General features: G+C 36.8%; 2 protein-coding genes across 25 annotated transcripts in view; both read left to right on the top strand.

Moving 5' to 3' along the window:
* LOC134602746 (protocadherin gamma-A4-like) overlaps window positions 1-21,209 on the top strand; it is a 347,761-nt gene that overhangs the window by 161,325 nt on the left and 165,227 nt on the right. The window contains exon 1 of one of the 24 annotated variants that reach the window (XM_063448036.1): window positions 11,626-11,717. The exons of 20 other annotated variants lie outside the window; for them this stretch is intronic. In XM_063448036.1, the coding sequence (XP_063304106.1) occupies window positions 11,673-11,717 (45 nt within the window). In that variant the 5' untranslated portion in view covers window positions 11,626-11,672. Of the gene's footprint in view, window positions 1-11,625; window positions 11,718-13,266; window positions 14,097-17,779; window positions 20,222-21,209 lie in introns of those variants that run through there. 3 more of the 24 variants (XM_063448033.1, XM_063448030.1, XM_063448026.1) reach the window with 3 other exon arrangements.
* On the top strand, window positions 2,944-5,491 carry LOC134603687 (protocadherin gamma-B5-like). The gene has a single exon (XM_063449867.1). The coding sequence runs from the start codon at window positions 3,041-3,043 to the stop codon at window positions 5,489-5,491; it is 2,451 nt and encodes an 816-aa protein (XP_063305937.1). The 5' UTR covers window positions 2,944-3,040.

Below are 21,209 nucleotides of genomic sequence, written 5' to 3'. Positions count from 1 at the left end.
GGGGGGATATCCCGGTCCTCCACAGAGTACTCACCCAAACGTTGCTGGGAAGCAGGGGGCATCCGGCAACCAAAACCTCCCGAGCTGTCCACACAAGGCACACAAGTTAAAATGGGCGCCGACATGACTTACACGACATGGGCCCACATTGAAGAGCGCATTGAAAATGCCTTCAAAATCCTGTGGTCTCGATTACGTGCTGCAATCAAGAGGCAACCGAAACGAGACTTACCTCCACAGACATCAGCAACACGGCCAGCACTGGCCAGCACACTCACAGTGCAGCCGGCTCAATGGAAGGGAGGAAAGAGCAAGACGGCGCCTCCACCCTGCAGACGCCACTCCAAGATCTGCCGCCATCCACCTAGACCTCAGCCCACACGGGGACACATACCCAGGCATTGCTCACAATCCCGGGTGCTCTATGCTCCTCGACAATGCCAGCTACAAGCAGGGGGGTCCCAGGATTCCATCCAAACCGCGGGAAGCAAACGGACTGTCCTGGACTGTCTCAGAGCATGGGGCTGGCGGGGTGGCCTTGTAGAATCCCAGTACTTGATTGTACCTTGGGGTAGGCTGTATGGATCAGTGGGCATAGGATGATGACCCTCCTCAACAGGGCCCCACTCCCCACAGGCATCTAGACCAATATGGAGTAGTGCTCATGTCCCTGCACCCCCCATTTTCAGCAACTAATCGGTCAGAACAACAGGTTTAGTTTTAGTTTTACCTTATTTTGTGCTCATAGTGTATTTTAATCTTGCACCAATCTGTGGCATTAATCTAGCACGTATCGCCTAGATGCTCTGCATGGGCACTGTGCCCTCCCTTAACATTTAACTACCACTTAGGCAGTCAAGCGAGTTATATCACCTCTTAGCCACTCAGCCAAGCAGGAGCACACTGGTGTAATCTTGTTCATATAATCCTGTGTAAGGTCTCTGAACAATGCCAACTACAAGACACACTATGATGCTTCCCATGTTTTCGTGTAACCTAGTTTATCTCCTCATAGTGTTTGAAGCTTGCTATTGTAATTCATGTTTGATCCTGTTTATACTTAAACATTGTGCCTGATATGCATGTGTCCCGCATGTAAAGCGGAAGAAAAGCCTGAGGATTGCCTTTGGGGCACCACAGGCCTGCCTGTTTCATTTTCATGCACTGCAAAAATAAAAAATTAAAAAAAAAAATAGAAAAGAATCGTGAACGATTTGTCGCCCTGCATGACTCCTAGTTTTATGATATCTTTCAGACGGTTGCATAACCATGCAATGGTAACGTGAATAAATTACTGGCGCTTTGCGATCTTCCATTTCTGTCGAGCGTCTTACCAATGCTCAGCGCGGCCCTTGCATGTACGTATCGTCTGCTGGTGGCTAAGCTACCTAACAAAGATCTGTATAAAATAAAAGAGAACATATGCAATATATGAACATTTATGAGTGTAGAGATTTAAGTATTATTCCCTTCATTCAGGGAGAAATTGCATATTTATATTGATCTCTTGCATTCCAACTTTTAACCGAAGGAGCACATTTGTTTGTAGACCGCTGCGGATGAACACATAACAAAGCTATCTGGCTATCAGGTATGCAGTATTAAGCGACTTTTACAGGCTATCGTGCAACAGACTTAATCTGTGCGTAATTCTCGGAAAACAAATGGCTTTCCTATAATATAAAAAAAAAAAAAAACTACAAAAAAAAAAAACAACACTAGTGCAGCATGGGTCATAACTGTTTTGTATCGGAACCTAGGAAAGAGAATTATGGCGCCGGGATGCACTATTAATGAATGCGGAAAGAATAAGAGACAGTGCTAAAAATATCAACAATATATGAGCTTGGCAGATAGTAACTTGTGTGGCGGGTGTATGGCAGTCTAGTAGAGGCCTAACATGTCTCCGCTGCAGTACAGTCCTTGGGACCACGAGCCTCCGCCCGTTCTCCCCACACCGGCCCCCGCCCAACAGCTGGGCCCTCCGCGGTGCCGTGGGCACTCAGGGGCAGAGAGTGTCCACTAGACCCCACCACAAAGTCCGTGGTCCTCCCGTCCCTTGCACCTCCCCAGCATCACTTTGTGCCCTATAGAGCGAGCACCCCCATGTCTCTCCCACTGCCGGCCTCACTCTTAAAGCTGGTACACAGTCCCCACGGCCACCTATTTGTATAGGATTTTATACATGAACTTTCTATTGACAACTTCTCAAGTCTATGTCATAGGAAGACCCACAAAGGCATTACATGTGAACTTAAAGAGAAGTTAACAAAACAGTTAAATATCAATACATAACTCAGTATCTAGATACAAAGTAAAAATAAAATGTTATGTTATCTAGAGACAGAACTGTTATGTCTTCACATTTTCATTAATATATTGTTTAGTGGTCTATAGTTTCTTCTGTGTTTGTCATATTGCTTCAATTAAGTTTATAGTTTGTGATGCATTACCGATTTACAAGTATATCAATATTGACATTACTAAAGAATAAGCATTTATAATAGAAAACAATGTAAACTGAGATGAATACATCTTTTAATAAAAATGTTCTATATTCCTCTAGACAAAGGTGTAAGATTAGTTTGTTATAGTTAGACATTTGTGAAAACTATGAAGCACACTTTTTAGTATATTTTCTATTATGATTAAAGAAGGACATTCCATTACACATGTGATGGTCTAGATAAAAAAAAAATACAGTAATTGCACTTCTTTTAAAACGAGCATAGATTGCATTATGTTGATAAAATATACAAAAAATAAGTTTTAAGATACACAGAAAAAATCTCATGTAATTCCACATTTATACCTCTGAGCGCCGCTGTTTGACCAATAAGGAGAAGAATACAGAGTTGGAGATCCACTGATATTTCTATCACTAACACACACTGCAGATCTGCAAGAAGAAACACAACCATTTTTGGATTCTCTCACAAACAGAGCACAGAAAATCTGGTTATATTCTTCCAAGGAGGTGGATTCAGCACTGATTTGGATTACAGATAACAATAAAGGAATCACTTTGAAAAAAACAGAGATGAAAACACAAGATTCATGGAAAAACAAAGGAATCAGATGGCAAGTAATATTTTCCTTCTTATTTTCATGGCTTTGTCATTCAGTATCTGCCCAGCTTCATTATTCCATAGATGAAGAAATGAGAAAAGATTCTGTTATAGGAAATATTGCAAAAGACCTTGGATTAGATATTAAGCAGCTCTCACTTAGAAAATTTCGTATTGTTTCTCATATTTCTGAGAAATATTTTTTAGTAAATTTACAAAATGGGAATTTATGCATTAAAAACAGAATTGATAGAGAGTCATTGTGTGGTAGAGCAGCTCCCTGCTTACTAAGGTTTGATGCAGTGGTTGAAAATCCTTTAAAGGTTGTTCCTGTCACCATTGAAATTAAGGATATTAATGATAATTATCCAAAATTTTATCGTGAAACTATTGCTTTAGAAATTATTGAATTTACTTCACCAGGAACACATTTTATTTTACAAAATGCTGACGATCCAGATATTGGGATTAATTCTATCCAGACATACAAGCTCAGTGATAATCAGCATTTTACACTGAGTGAAAAGACCAGCACTGATGGCAGCAAAACTCCAGAACTTGTTTTAGAGAAAAATTTAGATCGGGAGACACAAAGCATTCATGAGTTAATTCTAACAGCACTGGATGGAGGAAATCCTATTAAATCTGGAACTGCTCTCATCAAGCTTATAATTACTGATGCCAATGATAATTTTCCAATATTTACCCAGGAAATATTTAAAGTCAGCATAAATGAAAATGCTCCAATCAACACAACACTGCTCCATGTTACTGCAACTGATCAAGATGAAGGTCCTAATTCACATCTCACATATTCCTTTAGAAAAACATCTGATAATGACATTTCTACTGCTATGTTTAATATTAATGCTACAAGTGGAGAAATAAAAACAAGCAGAAGATTGGACTTTGAAGATGTACAAAATTATGAACTATCTATACAAGCTAAGGATGGTGGTGGGCTTGTGGCCCATTCTAAGGTCTTAATAGAAATTATAGATGAAAATGATAATGCCCCAGAGATATCCATTTCCTCATTATCTTCTTCTATATCTGAGGATTCCCCACCAGGAGCACTTATAGCACTCATTATAGTCCATGATAAAGATTCAGGAGAAAATGGAGAAGTTGAATGCTTTATCACTGAGAAACTTCCTTTTCAGTTAATATTGTCATCTACCAAATATTACAAAATTGTTACAACTAAAGCTATGGACAGAGAGAAAGAATCATTTTATAATATCACAGTACAGGCTTCTGATAGGGGATCTCCTCCACTTTCCACTACAAAAACAATCAAATTGGATATATCAGACATTAATGACAATCCTCCAGTATTTACAAAGTCTACTTATGTTGCATATGTACCAGAAAACAATTTACCAGGAACCTCTATTTACAGTATACATGCTCTAGATTTTGACATTGAAGAGAATGCCAAAATTATTTATTCAATTTCAAGCACAAATATGGAAGATATCCCGGTGTCCTCTTATCTATCCATTAATATAGAGACTGGAATTCTCTATGCTCAGCGATCATTTGATTATGAGCAGCACAAGGAGTTTCAAATCCAATTAACTGCTAAAGACAATGGATCCCCATCTCTGAGTAGTAATACAACATTAGTTATTCACATCATAGATCAAAATGACAATTCACCTAGAATTTTGTACCCATCAACAGAAAATGATGGCACTGCTTTGTTTGAGTTGGTTCCCTTTTCCTCTATGGAAGGTTCTTTAATAACTAAGGTGGTTGCAGTGGATGCTGACTCAGGACATAATGCTTGGCTCTCTTATCATTTCATGCAAGTATCAGAACCTTCTCCCTTCAGTATTAACCAGCACACTGGAGAAATAAGGACATCACGTGTCTTTGAACAGAAAGATGTTTTTAAATATAAGCTGGTAGTTATGGTGAAAGACAATGGAGTCCCCTCACTGACAGCAACAGCAACTCTAAGTTTTATAATTGCAGATTCTTTCCTACAAGTGGCTCCCAAATTTACTAGTAAATTCAATGAAGAAGACTCTCCACCTAATTTACAAATGTATTTAGTAATTGCTTTAGCACTGATTTCATTTTTATTTATTATAACTATTATGTTGCTTATAATATCCAAATGTAAGCAATCAAAATCCCCTCCAGCCTTTGGATCTTTCAGTACCAATCTTTATTCTCAAGTGGACCCTAGAATGCTTTCTCAGTATAACAATGGAACTTTGCCTTATCCATATCCATATAATGTGTGTGTGGCTTGGGATTCAAGTGAAAGTGAATTTACTTTTACAAAACCAAAGCAGGATGTCCCTACAGATAACCTTATTGACGCTGATGACTCTGGACTAGGAAATGAAAAATTGACCGAGCCATTACCTTCTAATAGTCTTGAGAAGGTGAGTGATTATTATTGGACCTAATGCAATAGAGATTGATATTATACCTATAAGAATTTCTCAACCTGTTGTTTATATTCTACATATAATATTTCTAATATAGTCAGATAACTTAAATACATAAGGTAAGGAATTGACAAATCTACATGATTAGTGCCTATGGAAAATGTATAGATTGTTAAGATCAGAGGCAGGCAACCTTTGACACTTAAGATCTTATGAACTACATCTCCTGTGATGCTTTGCCAGCATTATGACTAAGATGGTAAAAGGGAGACATAGTCCATAACAAGTGGGTTGACAAAGGTTGCCTATACCCTGGTCGAGATCATAGTTCTAACGATTGGTAAGGAATCTCCATTTAGTAATATCTTGTAGAGTAAGAATGGATCTGCCTAGTAAAAGCCAAGAGGCTTCAATATGGCAAAAGGTTGGCAAGATTGTGGCTATTAACTTTCTTATATAAACAAATATCAAGATAAGGGTTATAATTATGCGTTCAATCAAAGTATTAAACATATTTTAAAAGATCTTTTCCAAAAAGGATATTAATGCTTAAATTTTGAGTTGTAAGGTGATTTATTTTGTGATAAGATATTGCGCCATATTCAGGTAGTGCCTTGTAAAGACTTTGGATGGAGTTGAGAATCAATGTAACCATTACAATAATATCCTGGTCTCCTAGATGTGGCAATCACATTCCTTTACTATCCATCAATGCTCTAATTACAGCTGTTAAGGGTTCCAAAGCAAAGGTGTATAACATGACACGCTTACCTTGTGCTATTTAAAATTGGGAATAATCATGAAAATCTTGAAGCTTGAAATGCTTTTCATTTGTTTTAAATATGTTTATTGGTTTCATAACATATTCCAGTGCAAACATGTTATTGTTAAAGCGGGTTAGTGCCTGCGCAGAGGCCTGGTTATCACTGCATGAATGGATATACTAATTGTTGCCTGCGCAGAGGCTCATCAATCATATCAATTGTTTTACAACATTTAAGATAATGACATATTCAGGTGTGCTTTTTGTCATCCTTCTTGCCATGACATTGTTCCCTCTGTAGGTTGAAAATAACGCGAGTGACCTGTATAGCTGTTGCGGTTAATCAGTGTCGGCCTAATGCATTGCACAGACTCAACCTGTGTTTTAATGCCGGAGCAACAACGAGCAGCGTACAGTGCATTTATATTTTTAGGTTGCTGTTGCCTGTTGTATAGCGTGTTAAACTAACATAACAATAAAGAGCCAGCATCAGGTGATCAAAAATGGGTAGAAACTTAGTACACATAAACAGATTAAAATAGACAAGAATCGTGAACGATTTGTCGCCCTGCATGACTCCTAGTTTTATGATATCTTACAGATAGGTTGCATAACCATGCAATGGTAACGTGAACAAATTACTGGCGCTTTGCGATCTTCCATATCTGTCGAGCGTATTGCCAATGCTCAGCGCGGCCCTTGCATGTACGTATCGTCTGGTGGTGGCTAAGCTACCTAACAAAGATCTGCATAAAATAAAAGAGAACATATGCAATATATGAACATTTATGAGTGTAGAGATTTAAGTACTATTCCCTGCATTCAGGGAGGGCCTGCATATTTATATTGATCTCTTGCATTCCAACTTTTAACCAAAGGAGCACATTTGTTTGTAGGCCGCTGCGGATGAACACATAAAGAAGCTATCTGGCTATCAGGTATGCAGTAATAAGCGACTTTTACAGGCTATCGTGCAACAGACTTAATCTGTGCGTAATTCTCGGAAAACAAATGGCTTTCCTATAATATAAAAAAAAAAACAACAAAAAAACACTAGTGCAGCATGGGTCATAACTGTTTTGTATCGGAACCCAGGAAAGATAATTATGGCACCGGGATGCACTATTAATGAATGCGGAAAGAATAAGAGACAGTGCTAAAAATATCAACAATATATGAGCTTGGCAGATAGTAACTTGTGTGGCGGGTGTATGGCAGTCTAGTGGAGGCCTCACTCCACTAGACTGCCAGGTCTCCGCTGCAGTACAGTCCTTGGGACCCCGAGCCGCCACCCGTTCTCCCCACACCGGCCCCCGCCCAACAGCTGGGCCCTCCGCGGTGCCGTGGGCACTCAGGGGCAGCGAGTGTCCACTAGACCCCACCACAAAGTCCGTGGTCCTCCCGTCCCTTGCACCTTCACAGCATCACTTTGTGCCCTATAGAGCGAGCATCCCCATGTCTCTCCCACTGCCTGCCTCACTCTTAAAGCTGGTACACAGTCCCCACGGCCACCGGTCCGCCGGTAGGTCCGCGCACTCCCGCCTCACAGGGCTCACGGCAGCGGGGACATTGGCACAGAGATGGGGTACTCACTGCTCCGGTCGGCGTGTGGGCAGTGCGGAGATTCCGCTCAGCGCTCGGTACCGTTTGGGTCTGCTCGAGCTGTCCATGCCGGTCCTCCTTAGTAAGTTCTGCTGAGACCCACCAGGCGTGTTGAGTTATGGTAGGGCGACTCTGGGTAAATACTGGTGCGTTTCCTCGAGTCAGTGCCTGATCTGCCATCTTTTGGGGAGGCTATCTTCACGCTTTTAGTGGGTAATTTTTTAGGCAGCCTCTGCCTGTTCAGGAGCAGGATGTCTCCCCTTGGAGGTTCTCCTTCCCCTCCGTGTCTGTGCCGACATCTGCTGGCTTGCTGTGTGTCATACAGCTTCTGCCAGTGTAGGCTTTCAGCGCATGGCCCGCGCGGGAACTCCCGGCACGGTATGGGCCTCCGCCATGTGGCCGGGATAACCCCAGCCGGCCCAGAGGGGGGGGAGCGGGGCCGTGCCCCGGGCCGAGGGTTAACTCACTGTGTGATGCTGCGGTCGTGCCGGTCTCCCGCTCGGGTGTCTCTAGGCAGTGCTTCTCTGCGGGGCCATGCCGCGTGTAGTGGCTGTCGGCTCTCATTTGTGTGGCCACGTGTAGACCGTGCATGGCCAACTCTGCTTGCCCGGCTGGTGATGAGCTTCTTGCCGGCAACAGGACTGAGCTGGGGCCGGTTTCCGTTGAGTAGTGTCAAGGTTTGCAAAATTAGGCTGGCTGGGACTGTTTTTTGTGCCTCTTTTTTGGGGTTTAGCGCTGGAGCCCATGCGGATGGCGTCCAGTCGGCCCGGCGGCCCGGCCCCGCCCTCCTGCTTTTCATTTGTCATTGATTCACTTTGCAACCAATAATGTAACAATTATTTTTTTTTACTTTAATGCTTTTTTATCTTTCAAAATCATAAAATGTTCTTTTTTTTTTTAGCACTTACGCATCTTTTCATAGGGCAGAACCTATTATGTCTGTGTTTTCTTATATTTTGTTTAACAAAATGGACTTATTGTCAACTTCTTAACTAAATATCCCCAAAATCCTTTCTTGATATATGGGATCTGATCAATAACCCAAAGAAAACAGTTGGAAGGACACAATTGGTAGCAACATCCAGCATTGCTATTAGGCTGAGGTAAAATAGGATAGAATTGTGCATGGAGGGAAAATTCAACAATTTTTTTTATGTGACAGTTCAGCTCAAACTGAATATCATCCATGCAAACTACTCAGGGAAAGGATTCTGACAAAATGATTCAGACGAAGAGTGTGAAAATGCACCTATAAGTGTACTGCCAAATATATATTTAAAAAAATAAAATTATATATATATATATATATATATATCTGTTCTATATTTACTAAATGTTACCATTCAAAATAGGTTCATATTCGGTCAATATTCAGATTTTTTTTTTTTTTTTTGTGTGTGTGTTTACGTACTTTTGAGCATTCTGTTGTGAAATTTAAGCTTTTGGTCCAGCTGATTCTTGATTTTTTTTCTTTACTTGATTTGGTAGCTGTCCCCTAAAAAATGTATTGTGATTGTTTTGGTGCCATGGGCAGTACACCAAATCACAAACAGCTGAATTGGCCACACCATCATCTGTTTCATCTTGTGGCTATTCTCGGTTACAAAATTTCAGACTATTCACAGATAACCCAAAATTCAAACAAATTACAATTCATCTGAAAAACAAAATGCACAAGTCTAATATAGGAGTCGATTCACACAAAATGTATCAATAGTCCAGGGACCTGACCATTTAAGCATATGCCCTATGTTAAAGGTATCATGCAAATCTAAATATAAGGTCTGAAACAGATGTTCTTTTGTAACATCATATGGATTTTATAGAAACCAGAGATGTACATTCTTGTAATGTGAGTATATTACTATTCATGTATTGAGGGGAATTTGTTCAGTCATTACATCTTTACTAAATTAACTTCTTTATTTTATTTATTTGTTTTGTGTGATATCCATTTTATAACTGTGCAGTCCAATCTTTTGTAAGTTATAAAACACCCATATTTGAATAGTTTTCAAGATGTCTTCCTCTACTCAACAGTACTACTAAGATGATGACAGAACAAGTTTATCAGGTAGTTTAATCTCCTGCACATATATTCAATTTATGTCTATTGACTTTGCATTGTATTTTTCACCCGTTATTGCTGTCTAAATTTCAGTGGCTGATATTGAAGTTAATGTCTGCAGTATGTGTGCGATAGAAGAGTGGACTAAAAGGAGAAATGTTACTTCCCAAGATTTTTAATATTATGTTTACCTATCCTTATATTGAACACTCCTGTCCTTATGTGTTTTACACCCCACCACCTATAGAATGTAAGCTCGATCGAGCAGGGTCCTCTTCAACCTATTGTTCCTGTAAGTTTATTTGTAATTGTCCTATTTATAGTTAAATCCCCCTCTCATAATATTGTAAAGCGCTACGGAATCTGTTGGCGCTATATAAATGGCGATAATAATAATAACTTATATATTTGTGAGGTGTGAAAAATCAGATTGAATGTGGAAAGCCACACCTCTTTATCCTGCAACTGGGCACCCCCATCTTAGCTCCCTGTCAATCATTGTTATAAGCTCTGTCATTCGCATCTGGCAGTCAGCATGGAGAGAGTATACACAGAACACAAGAAGTTAAACAATGTTTTCATTTTTCTTATCTTTATTTGCAATATTTGTCTAAACTGGATTATGATGTTACTTGCTAAATCTTTAATATCAATTTAAAGGAAAATAGAGCTTCTCATGAAAAAAAAACACACATCATAAATGACAATTCCTCTTTAATGTGCTGGGAGGTTTTTGTCAAATCGCTAAAATCACTTTATCATTACTAGCACTGCTACAATGAGCTGCAGTGGTTACAGTACTTCCCCTTCAATATGTTAGACAATCTTTACAAATCATTTACATATCGGCAACCTTCTTAGCTTTTCACTTTTCTGACCATAGTTCCTGATTTACTGCTGACCTTTTTGTTTGGAAGGTCTGTTATCTATTTATATATATATTCCAATACATATCTACTTTATAATATATATATATATATATTACTTTATATTTAGTGAAACTGGTTACTGACTAAGAAAAAATCTTGAAGCTCGCTTGCTTTCCAGATTATAACATCTGACTCCTCCACCTTCTTTTGATGCATAATTAGATGTGTTGGGATTGAGAACATGCTTAAAAGAACCATTTGTGATTATTAAGATTTGATATGTAAAATTTCTACTGACAATGCATTAATTTGGATCATATAAAAAGCCACAAGGGCATTACATGTGAATATGAAAATAATTTTACAAAACAGTTGAATATCAATACGTAGCTCAGTATCTAAGTACAAAGTAAAAAAACTGATCATTTTGATATGTTATCTAGAGACAGAACTGTCATTTTTCCCATTTTTACTAATATATTGTTTAGTGGTCGATAGTTTCTTCTGTGTTTGTCACGTTGTAATGTTTAACTTTATAGCATGTGCTACATTACTGAATACAAGTATATCAATATAGCATTTATAACTTAATTATATTGAGAAAATATACAAAAATTAAGTCTAGTTACACAGAAAAAGTCTTGGTCATGCAATTCCACATTTATACCTCTGAGCGCCGCTGTTTAACCAATAAGGAGAAGAATACAGAGCTGGAGATCCACTGATATTTCCATCACTAACACACACTGCAGATCTGCAAGAAGAAACACAGCCATTTTTGGATTCTCTCACAAACAGCACAGAAGATCTGGATGTATTCTTCTACAGAGGTGGATTCAACACTAATTTGGAATACAAGTAACTTACAATAAAATAATCACTTTGAGAAAAGCAGAGATGAAAACACAAGATTCATGGAAAAACAAAGGAATCAGATGGCAAGTAATATTTTCCTTCTTATTTTCATGGCTTTGTCATTCAGTATCTGCCCAGCTTCATTATTCCATTGCTGAAGAAATGAGAAAGGACTCCATTATAGCTAATATTGCAAACGATCTTGAATTAGATATTAAGCAGCTCTCATTTAGAAAATTTTGCATTGTTTCTCATGTGTCTGAAAAATATTTTTTAGTGAATTTACAAAATGGGAATTTATGCATTAAAAACAGAATTGATAGAGAGTCACTGTGTGGAAGAGCAGCTCCCTGCTTACTAACCTTTGATGCAGTGGTTGAAAACCCTTTAAAGGTTGTTCCTGTCACCATTGAAATTCAGGATATTAATGATAATTCTCCACAATTTTATCATGAAACTATTGCTTTAGAAATTATTGAATTTACTTCACCAGGAACACATTTTATTTTACAAAATGCAGAAGATCCAGATATTGGGATTAATTCTGTTCAAACATACAAGCTCAGTGATAATCAGCATTTTACACTGAGTGAAATGACCAGCATTGATGGCAGCAAAATTCCAGAACTTGTTTTAGTGAAACCTTTAGATCGGGAGACACAAAACATTCATGAATTAATTCTAACAGCACTGGATGGAGGAAATCCTATTAGATCTGGAACTGCTCTCATCAAGCTTATAATTACTGATGCCAATGATAATTTTCCAATATTTACCCAGGAAATATATAAAGTAAGCATAAATGAAAATGCTCCAATCAACACAACACTGCTCCATGTTACTGCAACTGATCAAGATGAAGGTCCTAATGCACATATCACATATTCTTTTAGAAAAACATCTGATAATGACATTTCTACTGCTATGTTTAATATTAATGCTACAAGTGGAGAAATAAAAACAAATAGAAAATTGGACTTTGAAGAAGTACAAAATTATGAATTGTCTGTACAAGCTAAGGATGGCGGGGGGTTTGTGGCCCGTACTAAGGTCTTAATAGAAATAATAGATGAAAATGATAATGCCCCAGAGATATCCATTTCCTCATTATCTTCTTCTATATCTGAGGATTCCCCACCAGGAGCACTTATAGCACTCATTATAGTCCATGATAAAGATTCAAGAGAAAATGGAGAAGTTGAATGCTTTATCACTGAGAAACTTCCTTTTCAGTTAATATTGTCATCTACCAAATATTACAAAATTGTTACAACTAAAGCCATGGACAGAGAGAAAGAATCATTTTATAATATCACAGTTCAGGCTTCAGATAGGGGATCTCCTCCACTTTCCACTACAAAAACTATCAGGTTGGATATATCAGATATTAATGACAATCCTCCGGTATTCGCAAAGTCTGCTTATGTTGTTTATGTTCCAGAAAACAATTTACCAGGAACCTCTATTTACAGTATACATGCTTTAGATTTTGACATTGAAGAGAATTCCAAAATTATTTATTCAATTTCAAGCACAAATACAGAAGATATCCCAGTGTCCTCTTATCTATCCATTAATATAGAGACTGGAATTCTCTATGCTCAACGATCATTTGATTATGAGCAGCACAAGGAGTTTCAAATCCAATTAACTGCTAAAGACAATGGATCCCCATCTCTGAGTAGTAATACAACATTAAGTATACACATAGTTGATCAGAATGATAATTCACCAATGATCTTGTATCCATCACCAGAAAATGATGGCACTGCTTTATTTGAGTTGGTTCCCTTTGCCTCTAGAAAAGGCTCTTTAATAACAAAGGTGGTGGCAGTAGATGCTGACTCAGGACATAATGCTTGGCTCTCTTATAATTTGCAAATGTCAGAACCTTCTCCCTTCAACATAAATCGAAAAACAGGAGAAATAAGAACATCACATGTCTTTGAACATAAAGATATTTTGAAATATAAGCTGGTGGTTTTGGTGAAAGACAATGGTGTCCCCTCTCTGACAGCAACAACAACCTTAAGTATAATTATTGCAGATTCTTTCCAACAGGTGGTTCCCAAATTCACTAATCAACTCAATGATGAAGACTCTCCACCTAACTTACAAATGTATTTAGTAATAGCTTTAGCTCTGATTTCATTTTTATTTATTATAACTATTATGTTGCTTATAATATCCAAATGTAAGCAATCAAAATCACCTCCAGCCTTTGGATCTCTCAGTACCAATCTTTATTCTCAAGTTGACCCTAGAATGATTTCTCAATATGACAATGGGACTTTACCTTATCCATATCCATATAATGTGTGTGTGGCTTGGGATTCAAGTGAAAGTGAATTTACTTTTACAAAAGCAAAGCAGGATGTCCCTACAGATAACCTTATTGACGCTGATGACTCTGGACTAGGAAATGAAAAATTGACCGAGCCATTACCTTCTAATAGTCTTGAGAAGGTGAGTGATTATTATTGGACCTAAAACAATGGAGATTGATATCATACCTATCAGGTTTTTTTTCAACCTGTTGTTTATATTCTACATACATTCTCTTAAATACATAAGATGAGTAATTGACTAATCTACATGGTTAGTGCCCAGGGAAAATTTCATGAAATTGTCAAGATCAGAGGCAGGTAACCTCTCCCGTGATGCTTTGCGAGCATTATGACTAAGATCATAAAAGGGAGACATAGTCCACAAAATGTGGCGTGCCAAAGGTTGCCTATGGCCTGGTCCAGATCATAGTTCTAATAATTGGTAAGGAATCTCCATTGAGTAATACCTTGTAGACTAAGAATAGAACAGCCTAGCAAGAGCCAAGAGGCTTACAAATTAAGTGTTTACCTTTTTAAGTATTCGGAGGAATACGTTAGAGAAATGTAGTGCAGCAGTCCAAAATGTATATGAGTTTAGGGAGGGATACATTTTATAGATGCACAACATCCTAGTCAAGACATTTAAAACTTTCATATGTATAGATATGATTTTACTTTGAACCAAAATTAGGAAAGGTTTATTGTGGCTAAACTGTCAATTTTCTTATATAAACAAACATCATGGTACAGAATATAGTCATGCCTTCAATCAAAGCATTAAACAGATTTTGAAAGATCTTTTCAAAAAAGGATATTAATGCCTAAAGTTGAGTTTTCAGGGGATTTATTATGATACCATATTCAGATAGTGCATTGTAAAGAATTAAGATGGAGTTAAGAGGCAATGTAACCATTACAATGATATCTTGGTCACAAGATGTGGAAATAGCAGTCCTTTACTATCCATCAATGCCCTAATTGCAGCTGCTAAGGGTTCCTTCCAAAGCAAAGGTGTATAACATGTGCTATTCAAAATTGGGGATGATCATGGAAATCTTAAAGCATGAAATGCTTTTCGTTTGTCATTGTTTCACTTTACAACCAGTAATGTAACAATTACTTAAATTTTACTATAATGCTTTATTATCTTTTAAAATCATAAAATGTTCTTTTACTTTTTATTTTTTACATCAGACAATTTTTTTTTTTGCAAATGACTAAGCTTTTCATAAGGCAGAAGCTATTAATTCTGTGTTTTCTTTTATATTATTTTTAATGAATGGACTTACTGTCAACTTCTTCACTAAATATCCCCCAAAAACTTACTGGATATATGGGGTCTAATCAATAACCCAAAGAAAACAGTTGGAGTGAGATAATTGGTTGCAACATCTGTTTATACATATTGCTATTAGGCTAAATAGGATAGATTTGTGCATAGTGGGAAAATGTGAACAATTCTTTTTGATGTGGCAGTTCAGGTCCAACTGAATATCACCCATGCAAACTACTCAGGAAAATGATTCAGACAAAATGATTCAGATGAAGAGTGCGAAAATGCTCCTATCAGTGTACTGACAAATATATTATAAAATATATATATATCGGTTCTATATTTACTGAATTTTTGATGCAGTCCATTCAAAATCCGTTACAATTCGGTCAATATTCTGATATTTCTTGAGTGTTTGCTCACTTTTGAGCATTCGGTTGCCAATTTTAAGTTTTTGGTCCAGGTGATTCCTTGTTTATTTCTTTACCTAATTTGGTAGCTGTCCCCTAAACATTAAGCATGATTGTTTTGGTGCCATGAACAGAACACGGAATTACAAACAACTGAATTGGCCCGTCCATCATCTGTTTCATCCTATGACTATTCTGAGTTACAGTATTTCGGAGGGCCCACAGATAACCCAAAATTCAGACAAATTAAAATTCAGTTGAAAAAAAATGCACAAGTCTAATATAGGAGTCAATTCAGACAAAATGGAAATATAGTCCAGGGACCTGACCATCTAAATGTCTGCCCTATGTTTAAAGTATCATGCAGATCTAACTATGAGGTCTGAAATACATGTTCATTTGTAACATCACAGGGATTTTATAGAATCCAGAGATGTACTTTGAGTATATTAGTATTCATATATTGAGGGGAATTTGTTCCATCATTACTTCTTTACTAAATGAACTTCTTTATTTATTTATTTTTTGTATGATATCCATTTTGTGAATGTGCAGTCCAATCTATTGTAAGTTATACAATACCCATATTTGAATAGTTTTAGGTTCGACACTAAATGAAGAGACATTTTAATTTTTTTGAACGTAGTTTCTGATTTACTACTAACCTGTTTGCTTGGCAGGCCTGTTTTCTATTCCAATATAGATATATATATAGAATATAGATATATATATAGAATATTACTTTATTTATATATATAAATAAAGTAATGATAGCACTCCAAGGACTTCGAAAATATTGTGAAAAAACTTAGCTTTTTATTCAGGGATCTGCCACAGAAGATCAACGTTTCAGTTCTCTAAGGAACTTTTGTCAGGATCGTCAGGATATAGATATATATATCTATATATATATATATATATTACTTTATATTTAGTGAAACTGGTTACTGACTAAGAAACAAATTTGAAGCTGGCCTGCTTTCCAGACTATAACATATGTGCCCTCTGTCTTCTTTCGATGTATAATTAGATGTGTTGGGATTGGGAACATGCTTAAAAGAACCATTTGTGATTATTAATGTTATACAGAAACTTTCTACTAACAACTTCTCAAGTTGGATCATATAAAGACCCACAATGGCATTAGATGTGAATTTTAAGAGAAGTTGACAAAACAGTCAAATATCACTACCCAACTCAGTATCTAGGTACAAAGTAAAATAACTGATAATGTTATCTAGAGACAGATTTGTTATGTCTTCGCATTCCATTTCTATATTGTTTAGTGGTCGATAGTTTCTTCTGTGTTTGTCACGTTGTTTCAGTTAAAGGGAAACTAAACTGCCAGGAAAATAAATTTGTTTTCTTGGCACTATAGTTTCCCTCTCTGTCAGGACCCCCTCCTGCGTCACTGAAGGGGTTAATAACACCTTCAGTCACTTACCTGGGTCCAACATCGATGTCCTTCGGTGCTAGCTCAGCACCGCCCTTGCTCCTCACCTCTGACATCTGTCGGCGGAGGAGAACTAGTTTGTGCTACATTATTGATTTACATGTATATCAATATTGGTATTACTAAAGAATGAGCATTTATAACAGAAATAATGTAAACTGAAATGAATATGCATTTTTTTTATAAATTATATACTCCTCTAGATGAAGGTATACGATCATTTATAATAATTAGACATTTGTGAAAATTATGAAGCACATTTTTTATTATATTTTTCTTGCATGAATAAGGTAGAAAATTCCATTATACTTGTCATTTAATACATAGTTGTGGTTCGTTTACATACAAAGCCAGCAATTATATTGCACATCTTTTAAACTGAGCACAAACTGAATTATGCTGATAAAATATATGAAAATTAAGTCTAGTTACACAGACAAACTCTTAGTCATGCAATTCCACATTTATACCTCTGAGCGCCGCTGTTTGACCAATAAGGAGAAGAATACAGAGCTGGAGATCCACTGATATTTCCATCACTAACACACACTGCAGATCTGCAAGAAGAAACACAGCCATTTTTGGATTCTCTCACAAACAAAGCACAGAAGATCTGGCTTTATTCTTCTAAAGAGGTGGATTCAGAACTGATTTGGAATACAAGTAATTACAATAAAGGAATCACTTTGAAAAAAGCAGAGATGAAAACACAAGATTCAGAGAAAAACAAAGGAATTAGATGGCAAGTAATATTTTCCTTCTTATTTTCATGGCTTTGTCATTCAGTATCTGCCCAGCTTCATTATTCCATTGATGAAGAAATGAGAAAAAACTCTGTTATAGCTAATATTGCTAAAGATCTTGGATTAGATATTAAGCAGCTCTCATTTAGAAAACTTCAGATTGTTTCTCATGTTTCTGAGAAATATTTTTTAGTAAATTTACAAAATGGGAATTTATGCATTAAAAACAGAATTGATAGAGAGTCACTGTGTGGAAGAGCTGCTCCCTGCTTACTAAGGTTTGATGCAGTGGTTGAAAATCCTTTAAAGGTTGTTCCTGTCACCATTGAAATTCAGGATATAAATGATAATTCTCCAACATTTTATCATGAAAGCATATATTTAGAAATTATTGAATTTACTTCACCAGGAACACATTTTATTTTACAAAATGCTGAAGATCCAGATATTGGGATTAATTCTATTCAGACATACAAGCTCAGTGATAATCAGCATTTTACACTGAGTGAAAAGACCAGCACTGATGGCAGCAAAACTCCAGAACTTGTTTTAGAAAAACCTTTAGATCGGGAGACACAAAGTATTCATGAATTAATTCTAACAGCACTGGATGGAGGAAATCCCATTAGATCTTGTAGTGTTCTTTTAAAAATTGTAATTGCTGATATCAATGATAATTTCCCTGTATTTTCTCAGGAAGTCTATAAAGTGAGTATAAGTGAAAATATTCCAGTTAACTTTACCCTGATTCATGTCACTGCAACTGATCAAGATGAAGGTCCTAATGCACATATCACATATTCTTTTAGAAAAACATCTGACAATCACATTTCTACTGCTATGTTTAAAATAAATGCTACAAGTGGAGAAATTAAAACGAACGGAAAATTGGACTTTGAAGAAGTACAAAATTATGAATTATCTATACAAGCTAAGGATGGTGGAGGGCTTGTGGCCCATTCTAAGGTCTTAATACAAATTATAGATGAAAATGATAATGCGCCAGAGATATCAATTTCCTCATTATCTTCTCCTATTCCTGAGGATTCCCCACCAGGAGCACTTATAGCACTCGTTATAGTTCATGATAAAGATTCAGGAGAAAATGGAGAAGTTGAATTCCTTATCACTGAGAAACTTCCTTTTCAGTTAATATTGTCATCTAATAAATATTACAAAATTGTTACAACTAAAGCCATGGACAGGGAGAATGAATCATGTTATAATATCACAGTACAGGCTTCTGATAGGGGATCTCCTCCACTTTCCACTAGAAGAACAATCAGATTGGATATATCAGATATTAATGACAATCCTCCAGTATTTACAAAGTCTACTTATGTTGCATATGTACCAGAAAACAATTTACCAGGAACCTCTATTTACAGTATACACGCTTTAGATTCTGACATTGAAGAGAATGCCAAAATTATTTATTCAATTTCAAGCACAAATATGGAAGATATCCCAGTGTCTTCGTATCTATCCATTAATATAGAGACTGGAGTTCTCTATGCTCAGCGATCATTTGATTATGAGCAGCACAAGGAGTTTCAAATCCAATTAACTGCTAAAGACAATGGATCCCCATCGCTCAGTAGTAATACGACATTAATTATACACATAGTAGATCAGAATGATAATTCACCAAAGATCTTGTATCCATCACCAGAAAATGATGGCACTGCTTTGTTTGAGTTGGTTCCCTTTTCCTCTATGGAAGGTTCTTTAATAACTAAGGTTGTTGCGGTGGATGCTGACTCAGGACATAATTCTTGGCTCTCTTATCATTTCATGCAAGGATCAGAGCCTTCTCCCTTCAGTATTAACCAGCACACAGGAGAAATAAGGACATCACGTGTCTTTGATCAAAAAGATGTTCTTAAATATAAGCTGGTAGTTATGGTGAAGGACAATGGCGCCCCCTCAATGACAGTAACAGCAACTCTAAGTGTTATTATTGCAGATTCTTTCCAACAAGTGGCTCCCAAATTCACTAGTCAACTCAATGATGAATACTCTCTACCCAACTTGCAAATGTATTTAGTAATTGCTTTAACACTGATTTCATTCTTATTCATTATAACTATTATGTTGCTTATCATATCCAAATGTAAGCAATCAAAATCCCCTCCAGTCTTTGGATCTCTCAGTACCAATCTTTATTCTCAGGTGGACCCTAGAATGCTTTCTCAATATAACAATGGAACTTTGTCTTATCCATATCCATATAATGTGTGTGTGGCTTGGGATTCAAGTGAAAGTGAATTTATTTTTACAAAACCAAAGCAGGATGTCCCTATAGACAACCTTATGGATGCTGATGACTCAGGACTAGGAGATGAAAAGTTGGCCGAACCATTACCTTCTAATAGTCTTGAGAAGGTGAGTGATTATTATTGAACCTAAAACAATGGAGATTGATTTCAAACCTATTAGGATTTCTCAACTTTTTGTTTCTATTCTACATATAGGATTTCTAATATATTCAGATAATTACTCTTAAATAGTTATTAAGATAAGGGATTGACTAATCCACATGATTATTGCCCATGGACAATTTCAAGAAATTGTTCAAATGAGAGGCACGCAACCGTTACACTTATGAACTACATCAACTGTGATGCTTTTCCAGCATTATGACTAAGATAATAAAAGGGAGACATAGCCCACAACATGGGACGTGCCCAAGGTTGCCTATAGCCTGCTCCAGGTCATAGTTCTAATGATTGGTAAGGGATGTCCATTGAGTAATACCTTGTAGAGTAAGCATAGATCTGCCTAGTAAGAGTCAAAAGGCTTACAAAGTAAGTGTTTACCTTTTGAATTATTTGGAGGAGTAAGTTAGGGAAATGTAGTGCAACAGTCCAAAATGTATATAAGTTTAGGGACATATGTTATACCTGCACAACTTTCTAGTCAAGACATTTTAAACCTTCAATCTGTATAGGTCTGATTTTACTTTGAACCACAATTTGTAAAGTTTTATTGTGGCTAAACTTTCTTATATAAACTAATATCAAGATAAGGAATATAATCATGCCTTTAACCCCTTAAGGACACATGACATGTGTGACATGTCATGATTCCCTTTTATTCCAGAAGTTTGGTCCTTAAGGGGTTAATCAAAGTATAAAACAGATTTTAAAAGATCTTTTTCAAAAAGGAAAATGCCTAAAGTCTGAGTTTCCAATCAAAGAAAAAAAAAAAAGATTTTAAAATATCTTTTAATGCCTATGTTTTACGTGTGTTTTTTGGGGTGATTTATTTTGTGATAAGAAATTGCAGCATATTCAGACAGTGCCTTGAAAAGACTTGGGATGGAGTTGAGAGGCAATGGAACCATTAGAATAATATCCTGGTCTCCAAGATG

Source organism: Pelobates fuscus, chromosome 3, assembly GCF_036172605.1.
Source record: "Pelobates fuscus isolate aPelFus1 chromosome 3, aPelFus1.pri, whole genome shotgun sequence".
Classification (NCBI taxonomy): Eukaryota; Metazoa; Chordata; class Amphibia; order Anura; family Pelobatidae; genus Pelobates; species Pelobates fuscus.
This window is presented reverse-complemented; position numbering and strand designations above follow the sequence as displayed.